At 42.5% G+C, this 21,443-nt stretch overlaps 1 protein-coding gene across 9 annotated transcripts in view; it reads right to left on the reverse strand.

The window, feature by feature from the left end:
- The window catches only part of kcnab2a (potassium voltage-gated channel subfamily A regulatory beta subunit 2a), an 80,717-nt gene that overhangs the window by 14,377 nt on the left and 44,897 nt on the right, over positions 1 to 21,443 (reverse strand). For 7 of the 9 annotated variants that reach the window (XM_042343534.1, XM_007897886.2, XM_042343531.1 and 4 more), the window contains 3 exons: positions 5,030 to 5,073; positions 4,508 to 4,545; positions 1,664 to 1,743 (listed from right to left, as the gene is read on the reverse strand). In XM_042343534.1, coding sequence (XP_042199468.1) covers positions 1,664 to 1,743; positions 4,508 to 4,545; positions 5,030 to 5,073 — 162 coding nt within the window. Of the gene's footprint in view, positions 1 to 1,663; positions 1,744 to 4,507; positions 4,546 to 5,029; positions 5,074 to 13,042; positions 13,340 to 21,443 lie in introns of those variants that run through there. The other 2 variants (XM_007897880.2, XM_007897882.2) reach the window with 2 other exon arrangements.

Here is a 21,443-nt window from a genome sequence, read left to right on the forward strand (position 1 = left end):
ACGATTAGGAAGATTGGGAGCAGGACAATTTAGAAGCGTTTCAAGGCTGTAACCTAATTGCAGTTTGTTCAGACATTGTTGTTAAAGAGGTACGGCTTCCACAAACATGTGGTCAGCCTGTTCTTCCCAGGTGCAGCCACTGTGTGTTTATATAGAAATGAGGACTCTCGCCTCAGTAAACTCTTCCCTTCTTAAAGATCAAACAATGATAAAATATATGAATCTGAAAGTCTTTTTAACGTGTTTCTTTCTCTACTGCTGAGAATCACAATGGACGTTAGAGTTGCTGAGCCTGACAATGCGAGGGCGCTGCATTAACAGATGTGACTGATCGCCCAGGGCTGGAGACTGTATCTCCGCTGACATTAATTAATTCCGCTCCCTACATGTTCGGGAACTCCTACACCGCCAGTTCTGCCAGTGAGGTCCTCGGTCCTCACTGTTCAAACCAAAAAGATAGAATTATTTTAATTAACACAGGCACAAACTCACACCAAAAAAGATAGGAATAGAAATTCATTTAAAAATCCCTAGTAATGGTTTGAATTTTAAAACCAATCCTGATAACAGGACACTGCGGGATAAATAATCAAAAATGACTATCTGGAATGACTGTCTCTGTATAAAGCATCAATGTTGATCTCAAGGATTCTTTCCCTCCTCACACGTGACAATTGTGAACTCCTTCTCTCCAAATGGCCCCTCCGTCCCCGCATTGCCCCCCGAGTGAAGGTTATTAACTCCAGCAAGCCCGAGGAACCCCCTCCCCGAAATATTGCCATGTTCCCCCTCAGAGAACAGCAGGCATCAGTGGGCGGACGCTGGAAGCTGAACCGAGCAGCATGCTTTTTCGAGTGGGCCCTAATGAGAAGCCTGACAGATACAGAGAATGATACTTGACTTTAGTGCTCCCTGGATATGTGAAGTAATTGCTGCGATTGTCAAAGGTTCCAGCTATATTTAGCATTAGCTTTACGGACCAAAGTTTCAACATTGCACTCATTTTGTGCTAAATCACTGAGTGGGTGACAAGTTGCTTCCAATTATTTTTAATAGAAATAAGCGCATTTTAAATGGCTAAAAATGAAGGAATGCAGAGATCCATTTTTTCTTAGCTGCTGACAAACGTTAGAATCCATCACATCGTGATCCTACGGCCAAATAATCTGCTGATTAAAAGTTACATCATCGTTTTTAAAAAAATCAATGAATTGAAAACAAAGCAGTGATAACTCTATGATTAAATGGTAGCCTTGAGTCAGGCCTCGCTCTGCGCTGATGTGAGGTCAGATCATGGTGTCTGCTCACGGTCACCTGCAGCCTCATTTTTTTTTAAGTCAGACGGGTGTCTGACACACGAGGAAAACCATCACCGTGCTGCCACACAGTATCCAAACCAAACTGAGAATTCCGTGCAACCCACCTACACATGGAAATCACAGAGATAGATTGTTGGAATGGAGTGCGCTCTACAGCTTGTCCTCATCTCCAGGCAGCACAAGTGGCTCAGTGATAGACTTCACAGGCTGCCCATTGTGTCAGTCAATTGGCCAAGGGGAAGGAGGGGGTGCAGTTTAGCTGAGGAGACTGCCACGGTAACAATAGACTGCGAAGAGAGTATTGATCCGTGCAACGCGCAATCTCCCGCGTGCGCTGTACCTACTTGCCAGCTGCATACACCTCGGCTGTATCAAAGAGATTTATTCCATTTTCATAGGCCATAGTCATCAGCTGCTCGGCCATCTGCAACAAAGGGGAGAAACCGTGTTCGCACAGTTCCGGCACACTGCCATACTGGGAGGCTAGAAGTCTCCAGTACACCGAGAGAATGAGCACATACACACCATACTGCGTGGAAACCATGTAGAAACACAGTTGTATTATGCAACATGTGCAAACTCTTGCAGGGGTGTTCATTGCTGCATGGAGATGCCAGTTGACCGCTTTGGCTTTGTGCTGGAACATCCCAACTGTACTAGCAATGCCACACAGCTTAAAGAGTGTCAGCGCTCAGATTTATTCCTCAATAATGTGAAGGCGGATATTGGTAAATACGTGAAGAAATTTCTCGCTGGCTTGAAAATAAAACAGCTCCGGTACAAAGTCCTGGAGTAATCCCATTTAGTCCTGCACTGGGAACATGCCTCCCCCGACCCCTTTTTTTTAGCCTTCCCTAAAATCTTTACCCAATTCCTCTTTCAAACGAGGTTAACGCTCAGTGTGAAACGCAAACTTTACTCCCTAGAGCTAGAGCGCAAACAAATCACGGAATATAAAATCACATTTACAATTTTCATTTGCACTTGCCTCAGCTTTCACTGTAAGACCAAATAGGAAATTAGAGACAGATGCAGCTCAGCATTTGTTTTAAGAGAGGATTCGGATTAGACAATGGATGAAGACATTGAAACAAGACTTAAAACCCGTCAGGAACCCCCGACTTCACCCCGCAGATTTGGTAGACCTCGTTGCAACCCCGTGTCCTCTCTGAGCAGAGTTCACTGCAGCTTCCCCACCTCACCGGCAGCCAGGTCGCACCTTGTGGATCAGGCTTTAGAATTTACATGCTTGAACAGAAAATCAATTGCACAAGTGGGCCTCAGGCAGGCTCCAACAGTTGGTTAGCGAGACAGCTGTTTACTTCTCTGCTCATTTTGCACAAATCGGCATTTCCCTCAGGTAAAGAGCTAAAATTCATCAGAAAATGCAGAGTGCAGGAATGGGGTATTGCTGACTGGAGGCTGGCATTAGGCTCCTCACCTGTGCCTGTGCCAGGGCAAAAGAGGAGCAAAACTAAACCAAACGTTCTCCCTGTATCGTCACTTCTGGTCCATTTAAAGACTAGCCACATTTTTTAAATGGACAGAATTTAGACCGTTGAAAAAAAAATGTACTTGTGGTGTGTTTTGTTGGTATGTACATAAGTCCAGACACATGCCCACACATACCCACCACAAAAACATTCTTTGTAAAAAAAAGTCTAAATTCAATCAATTTAAAAATGGATAGGTGTTCAGCCAGGCTCAGTCAGTCACACTCTCACTGTCATGTTAGACTGTTGTGGGTTCTAGCCTCACACAGCACTTTGAGTTCACAGGCTAGAGTTGATGTGCCTGCTATAGTGCTGGGAGGTGACATCGTTCAGATGAGACCTTAAACCAAGGTCCCGGGATACTCTCCGAAAAGAGAAGGCAGTTTCTCCCTGTGTCTTAACCAACAATCCCCCAGATTAAAAAAAATGGTAATTCACTTCATAGCAGTCTATGGAACATTGATGTGAGCTGTTGCATTCGCCTACAAATAAGCATCACTATGCTTTACCGAAATCTCTGTGAAGCATTTTAAGATGTTTTGACATGATAACGTGCTACATCAAATAGACTTGTAAGCAAAATAGAAGCCCACGGTATTAAAGGGACAATGGTAGCATGGATACAGAACTGGTTGGGATACAGAAAGCAGAGAGTGGTGGTGCATGGTTGTTTTTCTGATTGGAGGGAAGTGTGCAGTGATGGCCCCCAGGGGTCAGTATTGGGACCACTGCTGTTTTTGATCTATATAAATGACCTGGACTTGGGTATAGGGAGTACAATTTACAAGTTTGCAGATGATCCTAAGCTAGGAAAAGTAGTAATGATCAAATGATCAATTGTTATGATCATCAAACATGATGAAAGCTGAGTGGGTTTTGAGAGGAATAAAGGTAATAAGAGCACTGCAGTGAGGAGAGTCCAAGCTTATATTCCACTGTACAAATGTCTGCTGCAGCAGGGATGCAGAGTTGAGGCACCTTATGGCAGCACAGCAGTGAATGCAGAAAATCTATCCCCAAGGGGTTACGTCATGCTGAAGTCTCAGAGATGCCAACGCATACAGGAGGCTGGCATTGCCTGAGTTTGAGTTTAAGAGTGTTAGAATTGCCATTCCACATACGCTCATATGTCCCCAGCGTCGTAAAGCATCATAAAGAGTTATGGGATGGGCAATTGACGCACTGTGCTGGTGCCTGTCAAACAAACCAATGAGAAGGAAGTTTCTAGTAGACTTGTGTCATCCAGGTGTGTCATTTCCATTTGGCAGAGGGTGGGGGGGCAAGGAGAAGAGAAACATTGTACAATAGAGAAATGCTAAGTTGATTTAGTAACTGTACAGATAACCACTGTTGTGTGTGGACTGTGCAATTGGAGACAAACAGTCATTTTATTTGCAGCAAGATTCCCTTGAACAGCTATAAAGGGAATGATCAGTGTATCTGAACAGAAGAGAAACAGTCTTAGTCTTTCAATCAATTATCACAGTGCATTATTGTCCACAAAATTTAAACACTGTCGTATTTAACAAAGGCATTCAGATGATGCTTATAAACCTTGCAGGCTTTGATCTCTGGGTTTATGATGTAATTGGAATCTGACAACATCCTCCCTGCCTTATATTGATTGCAGGTGTCTATTCTCTACACAGGCCACTGAAAACGACATTTGAAGCAAAAGAGAAAGAACAGATGTACCTCATCAGTGATCTGACCTCCAAAAGTTACCCATGTTCCTGTTAGAAACAAAACAAGGGAGTATGTTACACATTCTGCCTCACACAGTGTAAGCTCACAGTTTCACTTTCAGCCTCGCCACTAAACCAAGATCCCAACAAAGTGCACCATCATAGCACTATTGGTGGTGTAGAACGTAGGCCGCAGGCTAGCATTGACAGCAACCTATAATCGCCTCATGTTAATGTGCAGCATTCATTATTTAAGACGAGCGCAGAGTGGAACAGAACTGCATATTCATACTATATACTGGATTGACGTATTATTTAGTACTAATCGCTGTCCTGCTCACCAACAAGATTGATAGCGCAGCAGCAAAGATTGGAAATGATGTTTATGGGCAGTGCACTTGATGACAGTCAGAAAAGCTGTGGAGCCAGCCTGTCTGCTCATCTCAGCAAGGCTGGCTCAGCCCACTTTACACTCGCACAGGTTTGGTTTCACAGTGTAATACCAGACGGTCAGAAAGTTCATCGTGCTTACCTAGGCCAAGGCAGGACACCCGAAGCCCCGATTTCCCAAGATTTCTAATAGAAAACAAACAGATGATGCAGTTAGAACCCTCTACTGTCAGACACAGCGAATTGTCAGCACTTGAAATGAGTCATTCTGCCTAGCGTGTCTGAGTCACCGTTGCTTGTATTGCCAGCCTTTTATTCATCCTGTTTCCAACTTCCCATGTTACTTGGGATTTGCACTGCTCAGGTGCTTATCCAGCTCCCTTACAGGAACAGGAATAGGCCATTGAGTTCCTTTGAGCCTGTTCCACCATTCTATAAGATCATGGCTGATCTGTACCTCAACTCCCAATTATCCTCCTTTACTCTGTATCTCTTGATACCACTTGAATGGTTCTATTGGAATGTTCAGTCAAGGTGCCCAATGCTTCCTCTATTCCCTTCTATTTATTTCCATTTTAAGTAGATCTTTCCTCTGCACTCATAAAGTGACACAGCCCAGCACACACACACTGCACAGGTACCTGGGATACGTGTAACACTGCTTAAACCTGAGGTACTGGAACACTTTAAGCTGCATTCAAGCCTAGACTGAATGCCAGCAGGACATAAAGAGGCTCAAATCCCCAAGCACTCTCAGCTCTCCTCTACTTCAGTGCGTTCAGCATTGTTAAACCATCCTTCGGTGCTGTTTGGAAGAAAAGCAGTTTTTGACGTGGATAGATTTTTGTTAGGTAGGTATGGATATCGAGTAAAGGCGAGTAAATGGGAGTTGAGGTACAGATCAACCATGATCTAATAGAATGGCGGAACAGGGTGGAGGGGTAGAATGGATCATTCCTGTTCCTATATTCCTTATCAGATGCTTAGAATAGAAAACGTTTCTCCTACAAAATATACATTTTACAGTATATATATATATGTTCTAGAAGACGTGAAAAGCGCTCTATCAAATCAAGGATTATTATTATTATTGTGTGACTGTGCTAAGGTGTTACAACAAACACAGGTATTGTCACTGAGCATCAAAAGGCAGCCACTTGCAGGAATGCTCCAGTAAGCAGTTTGGCACACAACTAACAGTGCTCACAAAGTGACATCTGCTTCTCCCAGATCAAGACTGATTTTATGTAACATAAATCTCAGAAAAAGGGAAATTTTACTGGGTCCTGGAGGACAAGTCAGCCCTAGCTGTATTTGTGGGAGTAATTAAAGTTCACTGCTAATGTGATGATCTCAAAGGAACTCAGGATGGGAGATAAGCCAAGCCTCCTGGTTTTAAGCATTTTACAAGTTCATTCAATTAATTACATGTTTACGTCTTCAAAGATACAACCAGATGTTTTTTTCACAAAAATCCCAAATCTAGATGACAGATTGAGAAGAATTTATGGTTTCACTTTATGCTGGATTTACTCAAATTCTAAAGTCCCATCTCATTGCAAGTCCCTGAGTATCAGTTCTGATCCCACTCTCTCCTTCCTAATGAGCCAGACTTGGTCTCATTGGAAGAGATTGAGAAGAAAAAATTGATACAGATCTTTGACACGATGAGCAACATAGATTATGCAGATTTGAATTGTCTATTAGACATAGAACCTGAGGACTCAGAACTCAAATCAAAACTGCTCCAAGTGGGACTAAAGGTTGGAAGAATTTACTCTGCTGGAAAATGATGTGGGACAGGTTATGTTGAACAACACAAACTGTCTTACAGAAATTATAATTACCAAACACACCCTGGTTGTATTTGCAGGGTCCTAGATTCAAAGTCTAAAATTCTGGAATCATTGTCCTTGGCTGAAGGGACGGACGGACAGAGCAGATTAATGCGCGCAAGATTTATAACACAATCCACAGCTTCTGAACCAGGCTCACGGCTAGCACTTCTGATTAAAGAAAAGATACGCTTCACACTTTAGGATTCCAGGAAACTATCACAAAGTTTTGAATAAATGACTAGAAATTCCAAGTGTTCCCAATGCGAGGCCAATCCAAGGTCCCTTCATTAAACCTGCACACATGGTTCGATCGGTGTAATTGACCTGACAGTATTCAGTGACCTCTGTAAATGTGATTTATAGGACTGTGTTTTCAAAGTGATAGCACGAGGCTTTATTTGAACAGAATTTCACTGCTTGATGGTACTCAGTATTACAGATAGAAATAAATCAAATCAGGAAAACAACAATGACTTGCATCTATATAGCACCCCTCATGCAGGGTAGCGCCCCAGAGTGCTTGACGGTGACGGAGCGTAGTGCTGAGGCGGGGAGGGGTGATCCACTATAGGTGGTCTGAAAATCGCAGGGGGCTGAAATTCCTCACAGACTTAATGTTAAGACTTCATTTTAAGCATTGTCCACATTTCTGCGCTCAGAATTTTAATCTGGAAGCAGGTTTTGAACTGTGATGGGTGTCGATGGAGGGGGCAGTTTTCTGTGCAGATGCGCAGTTATGTCTCTGGTCAGCGGAAATGCTATATGGCTGGTTGGGATTTTACGGGATCAGTTATAATGGGCTTCTATTGTATATTAATTTAAACGTACTTATGATTCATTGATCACCCTCCGTGCAACTTGTATTAACATGTGATGCAAGTTTATAGCATTCTGCAAATAACCTCTGCAGCAATAAAATGGTGTGCTGGCATTTTCCCCACCATGTTACAGGCCAATAACAAGCAGTGTGGCTCAGGAGTCCTGCACAGAACACAGCAAAGATTTTTTGGTGCATTTTTGGTGTTTCCTATCTTGTAACAGGGTAAAAAATACATTTACATTTACCCTGTTAATTCTTTATAAGTGGGTAAATGTAAAGCCCAAAAATATAGTCAATTCACTTTACAGTTTATTCTGTGAAGTGCTTTGAGATGTCTAGAAGACGTGAAAAGCGCTATATTAAATGCTTATTATTATTATTTGGTCACTTCAATCCATGACTGTGTGTGTGACGCTGCTGTGCACAATTGGCTGCCGAGTTTCACCCATAAAATATACAGTCAATTCACTTTACAGAATATTCTGCGAACCACTTTGAGTCGTCTCGAAGATGTGATAAGGCTCTATATCAAATGATAGGATCTTTATTGATAGTCTTTATCCCCATTAATTTCTTATGTTAATGGTAAGGAGGTGCACCTCACTTTCAAAATAAATGATTGTGTTGACACTGCAGTTAAAAGCTGGAATTTCACTCGCTCAGAGCTGTCTGTGTGGTGACACAGGTCATCAGAGCCGTGAGAGTAACCGTAGCTCTCTGTAATCACTCATTACTCCACAGACTTTATGCATAAATAATAAACCAGCTACTGCCTTACAGCATTTTAAAATACTAAGGGTAGAAATTCTACCTGAGTCTAGATGTACTGTATTTTCTTAGTATTTCTGAGCATCCAGAATTTGGCCAAATCTGAAAGTCTTAATTTTGGATCTTTTTAAGAATTACAGAAAAACAACTTTCCAGGGGTAATAATCCCTTCCAAAAAAAAATTTGGTCACTCAATCCTCGACTGTTTGTGGGACACTTGGCTGCCGCGTTTCACCCACAAAATATAGTCAATTTACTTTAGGTATATTCTGTGAAGCACTTTGAGACATCTCAAAGAAATAATACGGTGCTTTATCAAATGCAAGGATTAAGACTTTTCTTGTGGATAAAGGGATTAAGGGATATGGGGATAAGGCTGGTAGGTGGAGTTCGAATAGATCAGCCATGATCCTATTGAATGGCTGGCAGGATAGAGGGGCCGAATGGCCTACTCCTGCTCCTAATTTTTATGTTCTTATGACTGAATTCAACAATTTGCCAAATTTTGCGCGCTCTAAAATACCATGTAAACAGACTGAATCTAGACCCACACAAGTGAGGATGCTTCACTGTGGTGGGTGGGGAGTGGAGCTATGCAGACTTGGAGGCAAATTCAATCTTCTGAAGCTGCGTTCTGTCAGGCTCCCTCACTCCTTTTGGCTGTCTGGGTAAGAGTGGGGTTGTTTGAAATGCAGAAAACCAATTAGCAATCTGACCATCTAAGAGGTTAATGATTTCTGGATAAATGGAGAACTTGATCCAGATACATTGTGTACACGGTAAATCTTTCAGGCCGCCTTCTGCATAATGCAGGAGGACCCTTGTCAGAAGCGTAGGGTTGCAAAGCACTTGGTGAGATTAAGCAGTGAGCAAAGTGTGTCCTGAGAGGGATCGGACTCAGCCGACGAGCAACTCACCTTACTATTTTGTGGACAAGTTGTTACTTTTATTATACACTATCCACCCAAGGTGACAGGTTATCAACTTGTGAAATAATTGTCATTTTGAATTTGAGGTGCTGGAAAGCACAAACTTACATTAAAAAGATTCACAGAGAAACTGACAAGTCTCCAAACAGGTAAAAACTTCCTGTCCATCGACGGGCTTAATCCCAGACAAATGGATCATCAACTGGGCTATTTACCCCAGTCCACAGACTCCAGCAAAATGGCTGGTCAGCCAGATTCCACGATGAAACAAACTGGACGATCTAGGCAAATAGTTGTCAGATGATTTTAGTTCACAAGAAGTCCCGTCAGCATGAACCATTACTGAATTACACAATGAAATCGTCAGCCCGGGCGGGGTCAGTGTGTGGTAGGGCAGCCTGTGGAGGAAGCTGTTAAAAGTAGTATTGGTTATTTCTGTAAGGATGAAATCCATTGCATCTGGTCGTAATCCCACATACTCAGGACCAGACTCTTAATTTCTGCCCATTAGAAAAACAGTGAAAAGATCAGTATTTTTAGCGTGCAAGACTCATAGCGTTGCAGGGTCTTTTGAAAAAAGCCTCACATAGGAGGCCTTTTCTGCTGTCTCCTGAATGAGAGCAGGAAAACAGTAGTCGGATAATTTACCAGCCTGATCAACAAAAAAGTCACTTTTGTTCACACTACAGATCAGGGAATAAGAACATAGAATCATAGAATTATACAGCACAGAAGGAGGCCATTCGGCCCATTGTGTCTATGCAGGCTCTTTGAAAAGAGCTATCCAAACCTATGGCCAATATATCGTTCAACATACGAACATAAGAATAGCTGGACGAAAGAAGACCAAGCTCCATCCAATTCACCTTCTACCATCCTGGCAGTCGCATGCACATGTCATGTCCCAAACTATATACTGTATCCCAAGATATTATTTCCCAACAGAAATCTATATAATTTGTTTTTGAAAGAATCAACAATTTCTGCTTCCACCATCTCGCGAGGGAGCCTGCTCCTACATTTACTACTCGCTCACTGAAGTATTTCATCCCCTGCCGATAAAACAGGTTTATCACCCATGAGTAAGAACAAATTCCGGTCTACCCAACAGCTGGCGGAATTTCCTTTAAAATGATTTGGATCTTTCATAAAATTCCCCCCAATCCTCTCCCCCTCTGCTACCGAAGGTGTGACTAAGTCTGGGTGGAATTTCAGACCTTCCAAGAGGAAACTGAATGGTTTCAGAAATTAGTTAAGATTTAACCGGCTGCATGGCTTACAGGAGGGTGGGTGCAGTGCAGACCCACCCCGAGCCCCGAGCAGGTTTTACAGTTTGCACAGTTTAGTTTGAAGTTCTGAAGCACACAGCAGGCAAATGTTAGAATCATAGAATCTTACAGCACAGAAGGAGGCCATTCAGCCCATCATGCCTGTGCTGGCTCTTTGAAAGAGCTACTAATTATTTCCACTCCCTCACTCTTTACCCTATAGCACTGCAAAATTTTCCTTTTTAGTCCCTATCCAATTCCTTTTGAAAGCTACTATTGAATCTGTTTCCATCACCCTTTTCACCCAGGAAGACTGAGAGTATCTTAGCTCCATCTCCCTTTAAATATTTAAGTATTCTGACAATTTACAGCAATGCACTCACAAACCCTTCAAGTATCTCAGACTATAAATCACAACATTATAATATTTCTGCTATATTTTACTATAAGGTAACTCCTTTTTCATTGCATATTTGTTGTACTTGACATTTATAGAACGTAATACCTTAGGTCAGGCCTGAGATTTAAGCTGGCAAGTCTGGTGTACACAAGACTAATTCCCTAAATCCAAAATATGATGTTCTGCTCCCAAATCCGGCATTCCTGTCAATTGACTGAGTGATACATTGAGTGGTAAAATCTGGTAACAAGATTCCACAGTGTTCTGTGCTTAATATCAAATAGGTACATCGAGAGAGCTCACTGTTCTCCCCTAGAACATCCTATAATATAGCATCAAACCCTTTTCTATGACGTGATTGCATATTTACACTGAATGATGTTTATTAAATTAACCATGTGACTGACTCAAGTATTCATAATGTAGGGAGACAAGAAGGAACATGTTTCTGTCACATTTAATACACTTCGTCCTTTCCCGGGGGGGGGGGGGGCATGTGTCAGTCACAGATAATTATCTTTCCATCGCTCAGGAATGTCCACTATCCCATCAATCAGAGAGTTGCGTGGGTTTCTGAGAGAAGCTGGATTGGCAAACTAGGAGCCCTGAGGTTTACGACTTGGCCAATATATCGTTCAACTTAACAAATTAGATCCTTTGCAACATTTCACTCTCAAGAGTTTTGCTATGCTGACAAACTGAGCAAATTTATATCAATACTTGTGGTGGTGGTAGTGAGTGGGGGAAAAGAGTTCTGTACAGTAGGCACGTGCATGATTATTTTAGATCAAAGCCTGACCCGAGGCTGAGAGTTAGTGCATAAAAGGCTTTTGCTTTCCCGACAATGGATTTAAAATACCCCTTTCTCGTTTGTAGCTCCATCATTGGGAGCTTCAACTCGATAGGAAACTGGTTCAATTCTGCCTCAAGCTAATCAGTACTGTTGGAGAAAGTGAGCAAATCAGCAATATATGAGGGTTTGACTGTAATATGTTGCCAATCTGAATATCACCTCTCTATAAACAAGTACTGAGGCCAGTCCTAAGTAATATTTTCCCATTAATAAAATATTCTATTGCCATTGCCAGAAGTTATCGGGTCACCAAAAGAAAAAGTGATCTTTGACACAATGCAATTGAACTCTTTCCTCTGCACACATTACTGCTGAAATTGTTTAGAAACACATTACCAAGTTACAAACGTAAGAAAAACTCCCGGTACCATGAGTAGTCTGTGTAAGTTGTACTTTAAGGAGCAAAAGAAGTTATCACGTAGGCAATTCTACACAATTAGGACCTCATAGTTAGCCAGAACCTAGCTATCATCTCAGTGGTTTGAGCACTCTGAAGATTTATTCTAAAGATAAAGCAAGACTCTGCTTATACATAAACACAATATTACTGTCAGCGCAGCATTATGTCCCCCATTGTCAGCGTTTGTGATACTACATTGATTGAACAAGAAATTGAGCATCATTTTCTGATTAAGTAAATAATCGTGTTACTTAAACAATGCAGGAATTTGGGCCTGACAATGTGAAATATAGTCTGCACAAACGGGGCAGTATTGGCTTATCAAATAGCTCCAACAAAAGGAAAAGTTATTTAAAAAAACACAAGTGTGTTCTTTACTGTGGCTTTTCAGTTTCGCTTTTATTGGAAAGATAAACCATCCACTACACCTCCCACAGAATGTAGACCACTCTGGGTTTATTCACATTGGAGGGATGTAAACCCTGAGGAACTTAGTGAGAAAATGACAGCTGTTAATCTGTTAAAAACACAACGCAGGTTTGAAAGAAAGGGAACGGTTTTCCCTCTTCACCTGGTTTCTCTCCTAGAACCTCTTCTGTCCTAGAACCTCTCCTCGAACTGTGAAAATTAAGTTCTAAAACTGAAGTTAATTTAAAAATTGTAATCTCGCTCTCTGGTATTTATAGTTTATTGGTTGCAACATGTAGAGAAAGTGATTTGCAACTGTTTTTTTATGGGAAATTAAATGCAACACTGAAAGACACAGAAGTGATGCTTTATCATGCATTCACTTCAGTAGAAAGGACTGTAAAGTGGAGCACTGCGAGTTATTTCATACTCCAAAACTCACATGTGTGATAGCAAAGGTTTTGTTCATACCTATATTTCATGCCCGGCTGCTTTGAGCTTAAATCGCTGGTTGATGGCACATTCTGCACTGACAGCTGTCCCCAGCTCCGGGCAACCATGGCCACAGCTCTGAACTTGCCCCGGCTGCCCAAGCTGGGGCTGTTAGCATTCTGCCGGCTCAGCCGGTCGTCTGCGTTCCTGCTCTTGAGGTTGTGGTCGGTGCACACGAATGACACTTGCATGTCTGCCGCGGACAATACCAGTTGGTGAGAGCTGTAGAATGTTTTCGGATTGCCTTAGTCCTTCCCCTTCACCAGAATAGGGGGTAAAGAAACAAGTGAGTGCCAGGCAAGGTGGATCACACTCTAAAGCTCAAATGTACAATCCTGGAGCCGCAGAAAAATCAAATCTTCAAAAGCGAACAAAAGCTTTCAAGCAGAGAAGAGAGTAATAAACGATGTACATTCTTCAGTAAATTGTCTGTTTTGTACGATCACTGCTCCTCATCCTCATCTTTTTCCCGTTCTCATGTCATCTTCTGATTGCGTATCAACGAATGGCTAATAACAGAAATAATGTCTGTTAGGTAATTTAATTTGTCCCTTGCCAATGGTCGTTTCTCCAGTGTCAGCAACACTCTCACCTTTTCTCCTACATGACACGAAAGGAATGAATCGGAGCAGAACTCTCCCCAACTCAGCAGCTTTCCGCACTCGCGCCTTACCGACCTATCACCTTGTGTCACGCTGAGTCATTTTGTTTAAGTCTTCACTGCTGCTGCCCTTCATCAACAGATGCTCAGCGAGGAAGCACTAATCCAAAGCATCTATCAGGGACCAGTGAGGTGTCCCAAACTCTGCTTCACATCTTAAAAGAGAATACTGGAATGTTTTGCAGCTGGAGCTGAGTGCTAGCTGGACCTCATTGGTCAGACTAGTGTATCACAGTGGGCATGGAGCTCGCTGCAGTCAGAACAGTACACACACAGCGGGATTACAGTGTGTACTGCAAGCAATTAGATGGTCACTCAGCCACATCTGAGGAGGCAGCAAATCAACTATTAATAACAAAACGAAAAGCGGTGAGAACTTGGAGAGAAAGGGAAATAACACAAATCACTCATCTGCTGTTCCGTGACAAATGACACACAGCAGTTCTTAAAGGGGAAACAGCCACTGCAGAAACAGAAAACGATGGGAACTGCAGAAAAAATTATAACTCACTCCGCAATCATTGGAAAATTTTGTGTATTGTGAGTATCTGTACACAATATTATTTAACACTGAGAAGTGGATAATGACAGCAAGCAGTTCATTTATTTGGTTTAATCAGAGCAGTAGCTAAACGTTTCCTCTTCCATTAAGTCTTTAAACACACTGAGCAGCAGCAGTTTGCGCTATATTACACTTCATTACTCCTACATTGCACACATGTTCAGCCCTGCTGTTTATCTCTGCTCAGTCGGAGTTGGAGTGGCATTTGGTGGGGCCCACCAAGAGCAATATTTGCCACTTAAAAGTCTGAAGAAAACGGTGAGGCGTACACAATAGTTTTATGAATCCTCTTTGCTGTGTCTGTAGCATTAAAAGCAATGGCAGCAGTGAGGCAATTCCAGCAGTGGGGCAAAGAGCTCCCAATTAAAGGGGCATGCACTTGAATTCCACTCAAGTTGGGGTCACTTCAATACACGTATTCAATCAGTCTTGTCTGTCAAGTTACAGCAGGGTGTGTGGAAGGGAAAGAGAGAAAAACTGTGAAGACCAGGGCAGAAGCACATTGGCAATCAAGCAATTGTCCATAGACACAAATAGGACATCAGAGAAGTCGTCTAAGGCCCATCCCAACGTGAAGCCCATGACAACAGCTTCTATTAAGATCATGAATAAATAAAACAAGTGGTCTGCTGCCCACAGGATTTTAAATGTTACAATAACTAGCTCCAGCCTTTTTCTGTTCTGATCTGCTTCAAATCTACATCTACCCCGTTCACAGAGGATGATCGAGATTGGCAGATAATGGAGGTGAACGAGAGGTAACAGCAGAGTCAGACAGGTGATAGCTGAGGGCACAGATAATCGAGGCCCCTTGTATCAATGTGATATAACACAGGATAAAGACGTAAAATATGAATAGAAGAGGATGTGTTCAGAATATACATGTCAGAAAGATTACATCTTAAATACTCTCACTTTCTGAGAGACTTTCCTGAGAGTAACCAGCGACTCCCTGATCAGGTTACTTACACAAGTTATACACTGATTGCTTTCTCTGTTGATGTACAAAACTCAGTCATATTCTCTACAATGCATTGTGTGGATGTTAGGAAGCTGGTTAACATACTAGTGCTTGGTTGACCTGAATTGACTTTACTCTTTAATCTCCCGCCTGTTACTAGCTGCAAGCATAGTTGGAGATGCACTCCAAGGCCGAAGTCTGACGTCACTGAGAGGTGTGGAGAAGCGCTATAAGCTGCCTGGACCCCGTTTTTTCCCACCCATCCTGTAGGGTAGGTGGGACACCACGCTGTGTGAGGGGTGCTATATAAATGCAGGTTGTTGTTGCCCCTACACTGTACCTCAATGAGGCTAAACTATCATGTGAGGAACCACAGAGGTGGATAAACCAGTGGTTTATTACATGGCTGCACAATGCATGAATATGGCAACGGACTTCAACACTGCCACCCACACGCTCCAGGGATCCTTCTGTAAACTAGTTACATGGTAGACAATCTGATATTGGCCCACACATCGCCCAGTTTAATTAACACCTTCTGGCACTCTAAACAAGAGAGAAGCATGGACTGGTGAGATATCTCACACCAACACCAGCACATTCCCCAGTGGAGATCCACCCACTGAGTTATTGGAGGCCTGAAATTTGCCAATCATTAGAATGAAATATCTGCTGACAATAGTAACTCAAAGCAAATGTCCAAACGAGATTCCCTTTTAAAACTGGCCAAAGGATCCCTCACCGGTTGATTCCGAAAACTGCATTGCTTTGTTAAGGCCATGGTGTTACGTTGCATCCAAATAGGCATGGAGGCTGCAGGCAGCTTTCATCATTGTGTTAACTCATCCATTTTTAATTAATTTATTTAGCAAGAGAAGAGAAAAATAAAAAGGAATGAAAGGGGAGCCTGGCTGATGCATTCTGATGGGGGCAGGATATTTCTGGCTGTTTTGTACGGTGACGTTGTGAGACTCTGAGGCACGCTTATTATCATGTCACTTCTCTTGCTCTGATGCTAAACTGATAAGGGAAATCACTCGGTTTGCCCGAGGTGAAACATCTGGAAGGTGTGCTAATGCTGTGGGCTAATGCCATTATTTTTTCAGCTCCAATAATCAATGTCAATCACAAGACCTGCTTGAATCTTAACACTTCATACATTCAGCACGAACAAAAATCAGCTTAGCCTCCTTAATCTACTGTCTACTGGAAGGTGCTGAAAGTCCCCAGGGACAATCACACACGGTGACTGGCTCGAAAGTGACCTTTTCTAATCTACTGAGGGCATCCCAACACAACCAACACCCTTAGAAACAGCTCCTCCTCGGGCTATACTTCTCGGCATTAAGAGTCTTCATTCAGACCAGGAATTTAAAGAAGTGCACGGTTTTATCACAGTTCAATTCTGACATATTCAGACATTGTTCTTGTGCAGCGCACAAGAGGCAGCAGGAACCTGTGTCCTTCACAAAGCACAAACGCCTTGAAGTGCCTGACTGACATCATGGGAAAAAAGGGCGATTAAGGTGGAAAAGACAATGAATTTAAAGCAGGGAAAAAAGGAAGGCAAAGAGAAACAAGTTTGGTGTGTGTGTGGTAGGCAGGGAGCCTTGCTGATTGGGATGTGGTCAACCCCAGTGAGCAGTGCTATTGTGGTGATGGGTCTGTCTACATGCCTGTGCTGGTGAATTGGCTATGCTGCCGGGCTGAAGGATGGTTGCATGGCACTATCGTATAGGATATACCTGTTCCAGTGCTTGTATATATTTGAAGGACATGTTGGCAGAGAAATAACATTGGTGTTTTACGGCAACAAATTGAGCACAAGGTGGTGATCAACTGAAGGACTCTCCCTTGAACGAGGCGTTTGATTCCTGTCAGCACAGCACACACATAGGCTGCTTATGCATTCAGCACCGCACCATATCCTGATCCCTGTGCAATCAGGTTTGAAGTTCAAATAAAAATAAAAATTACAGATGCTAGAAAAGTGAAATTAAATAAATGCAGAATAGCAACGGTGAGAGAGTGAGAGAAAGAGAGAGAGAGACAGGGGTAAATTGTTCAAGGGATCACTTATCAGAACTCAACTTCTGACAAAGTTTTCTACCCAAAAGGCTAACCTATCTCTCTGGTTCAGCCGCTGATCGATCTGAAGAGTTTTCACTGGTATGATGGTGAGGAAGTGGCTGTCTTCTCAATATTGGCTAGCTCGGGGTTGTCACTGTAAAGTTTAGCTGGACGTGAGAAGAAACCTTTTTGAACATGGGACTGGTGGAACATGCAGCGCTTTATCACAGTGACTGATAGGGAGGGTTCTTGATGAATCATTCCATTATTCTTGTGTATAAACACAAAACAAAGCACGTCATTTGAACTGAAACTTCTGGAGTCATGTAGAGCAGTCAAGTTAGTAATAGTTTAAAAAGACTAACATTTACTGCCATAGAGGAAGAGTTTGTAACACGTGTTGGGAGTGGTTGCTCTGTGCTCTCCTTCCCAGCTACCCTCCCCCACACCCGGGCAGTGTTGTTCTCTGCCATTCTGTGGCCAGACACCTCCTTAAATTTCAAACCCGCTGATTCATCAGAACTAATGATCTTCTTCATTCTCAAGTGAGCTGCTTCACTGTTGGGTATCAGTTTGACTCAGCTGTTAGCGCTCTTGCCTGCGATTCGGAAAGTTGTGGGCTTGAGACCCAAGTCAAGATGCCGGGAGGAGCACTGCATTGTCAGAGATGCGAGTGCTCTCTTTAAAATAATAGAGGAAAAAAAGGGGAATCGAAGCAATTGTAAGTAAATAGAAAATCCTAAGAAAAGCTGTATCTGGCGCTTGCTGATTAGAGAGGTTTAGATGAGGGAAGGAGGGAGCGGTTATAAAGACTTTGGCTGGTTGGTGTTTGTTACAAACGTGCACCTTTAAACGTAATCTACAGGAAAAGTGCTAAACAGTGTTTTCTTCTGTATCAAAGCTCAACAATCGTCTTGAACTAATCCTCCCCACTGCCCACGTGCTTCTTCATTACAAGCCCAAATGCTCACTGTTTTGTGCCATTTAAGCAAGCAAAATCCCAAGATAAAAAAAAATGTAAAGCAATTTCCCCTCAGTGACTGCCTCTCCTCTCCGAGAGCCTGGGAGCTTATTGCTGGAAAAAAAGCCAAAGCGATGAAAGAAATGTGTGAAATTCCCAGATATGGAGGAGAGTTTAGGAGCAGTAACCACTAAATTATTTCCAGGCTTTGATGTTTCTCCTGTTGATGAGAGCTTTTTACCCCGTCGCTGTCCTGTGCAGAACTATTCATGTATTGTACTACAGTGGACCAACAGGCAGGACAACAACAACAAATTACATTTACACACAGTGCCTTTAATGTTGGGAGGACGTCACAAGGCGCTGGACAATCAGGGATTTGGACCCGAGCAGGGGGTTGAAATCAAGAGGGGTGGAAGGCAGGGACGATAGGGGTAGGAGGGTGACCGAAGGCGGGGTCGAAGTGTAGTAATAGGAATTTAAAACCTATTCCAATTCTCCACTTTTTTTCCCCTCTAAAAAAAAGTCAAGACACTCACAGCATCTTCTTCCTGTGTGCCTGCCTACTTATGAATGGTTTGTGTCCCATCTCACCAGGGACCCAATGCTGAAACTACAGGTGAATATAGGACACCGTTCCCTGTTGTGAATCCAGGGCAAGGCAGATGTTGTTTTTCTCATCGTGACTATTTTATTGTATCAAAATATAACCCTCTCCTGATCTCTTCTTTCTTGTCGCCCATCTATATTCTCTTGCTCTACATCCGTTGCTTCTTTTCTTATGTTTCAGCCTCAACATTTCATAGTCACTATCTACTAGTGTATGTGAAACTGCAGTGAGGCATGTATGATTGGGATGCTTAAAAAGGAGATCAACATATAGTTGATTCAATTGTTAGCAGTCTTGCCTCTGAATCAGGTTGTAGTTTTGAGGTTCACATCAGGACTTTGGGCTCACAATCCTGGTTAACACTCCAGTTCAGTTCTGGGGGAGCGAGTGCTGCATGGTCAGAAGCTAGACTCTTGGCTGCTAACCCGAGACAAGATAATTAAAATATGAACAAACTCTCAATTCCCTTCAGTAGAGAAACATGCACATATGTTCATTAAACCAGCAATACACAGCTAAGATAAAAGCAAACAAGCCAACAGAGGCATGCAGGCAGTACGACTCACACAAAACAGCTTTTGCTGTTAAACTCATTACAGAATGTAAGCTTTTATCACACATCTATGACAACAGCTCTCTTGTTCGTGATAATTAATGTTGGGAGGACTTTACAAGGTGCTGGACAATCAGGGATTTGGACCAGAGCAGGGGGTTGGGATCAGGAGGGGTGGAAGGCAGGGAGGATAAGGTTATGAAGGTGACTGAAGGTGGGGTCGAAGAGTAGTAATAGGAAAGGATTATGTTTATGGAGTCATCTATAATTATTTTTCCACAGGAGTGCAAAAAACACTCAGTTATATTTGGATCATTGATATTTCCACTACAACATATACAGTCAATTCACTTTGCAGTATATTCTGTGAAGCGCTGTGAGACGTCTCGAAGACATGGTAAGGTGTTATATCAAATGCAAGCATTATTATTATTAAAACGCCTCACAAGGCATTCTCTCTCCCCGAGAGTACTAGTACCTTGTGAAAATGCTGATGATTTCAGGTTTCAGCATTACATTTTTAACATTCCTCTCTTTGAACCATCTTTCTATTTTCCTATGCTCTAGAGATTGTTCAATATTAATATATCTGGAATGTAATCTGTAGGAGCTGGAGACAAGCCGTGTTAATCTACACAAGGTAAACATATAGAAGGTCAGAACATATCTCCTCCAACCCCACCTCTCTTGTGTGTGAGAATACGTCTTCATCCAGCCACCCAGTCTGGTTCAGTCATCGAGTAAGACCTGTACTGCTCAGTATTCCAGCCCTGTGGTGCTCGTCAGATATTCAATAAAAGCACCAAATATCACAACAAATCAAAGTGAATTACAACAATCCTGTAATTGAATAATAATCAGTAAAGATATATCATTTAATGCTCATCAGTCATCAGAACAAATGAAGTGCTCCTAGATTGAATATAATAGACAGGATAAATGCTGAATAATGGTGCATTGAAAGTTTATTCAAAATGATGCAAAGATGAATTACGCAGGACATGGAGGTAGATATACTCCCTGAGGTTCTCTCAACTTACCTCGGGGGTGGGGGAAGGGAAGAAATTCTTCAGAACCATTTCCAAGGTTGAGAACCAACTAGAGAAAGCATCAAATCACTTGATAGTAACGACGACTGGCTGGGGGTGGGCAAGTCCATGAGGAAGCATGCGGCATATGGTGTGGGGAGGAGGTGAAAGGGTTCAATGGGCTGAATGGCCTTTTCTTGTTCAGTGCTTTATTTTCCAATGATCATCCCAGCATATCCTTACTACAATAAAACACTGTTTCCTTTTCAAAGAAATTATTTTGTAAACAACGTAAGGCAGTTAAACTGAAACCACAAACCATGTTTATGGCTAAGAGGTTCTGTGTCACACAAGCACCAACAAATTAGTGTGCCATAACCCGAAGTGTTAATTAAATTAGAATCACACCATCCACGTATAATCACTAAACGCATTTTCATACAAGTGATATGAACAGAATAGGCCATGAGCCATTTAGTTCAAGTTTGAAGTAAATATAACCGAGGCCCACCTGCAGCTTAAGCACTGAGGTGAGCTGCATGTATTGCAGTGGAGCAGGTGCCCTCTACTGGAAGAGGTGTAGAACATAACTCATTGTAATCTTTAGTGTCAGCCTGGCTCAGTTAAGCGCGCTCAAGAGAGGCACAGCCAGACGTTTGTTCATTCAAACCCCCACAATAGGACTTTGAGCTCATAGTCTAGACTGACTCTCCAATGCAGTGCTGGAGAGGCATCTCTGGGGGGAGCGTTGCATTGACAGAGATCCCACGGTTTGGATGAGATGCCAAAATAAGGTCCAGTCCCGTTAAAGATCCCAATGGCACTATTCAAAGAGAAGGGATTTTCTCCTATGGTTCTGGCCAACAAACCCCAAATAAGAAAAAATGGTTATTCACTTCAAGACTGTTTTTAGGGACCTGGATGGGTGCAAATTGACTGATATAGGCAACACACTTGCCAGAGTTTCCCTATGA

The sequence above is a fragment of the Callorhinchus milii genome, unplaced genomic scaffold, assembly GCF_018977255.1.
Source record: "Callorhinchus milii isolate IMCB2004 unplaced genomic scaffold, IMCB_Cmil_1.0 Scaffold24, whole genome shotgun sequence".
Lineage (NCBI taxonomy): Eukaryota > Metazoa > Chordata > Chondrichthyes > Chimaeriformes > Callorhinchidae > Callorhinchus > Callorhinchus milii.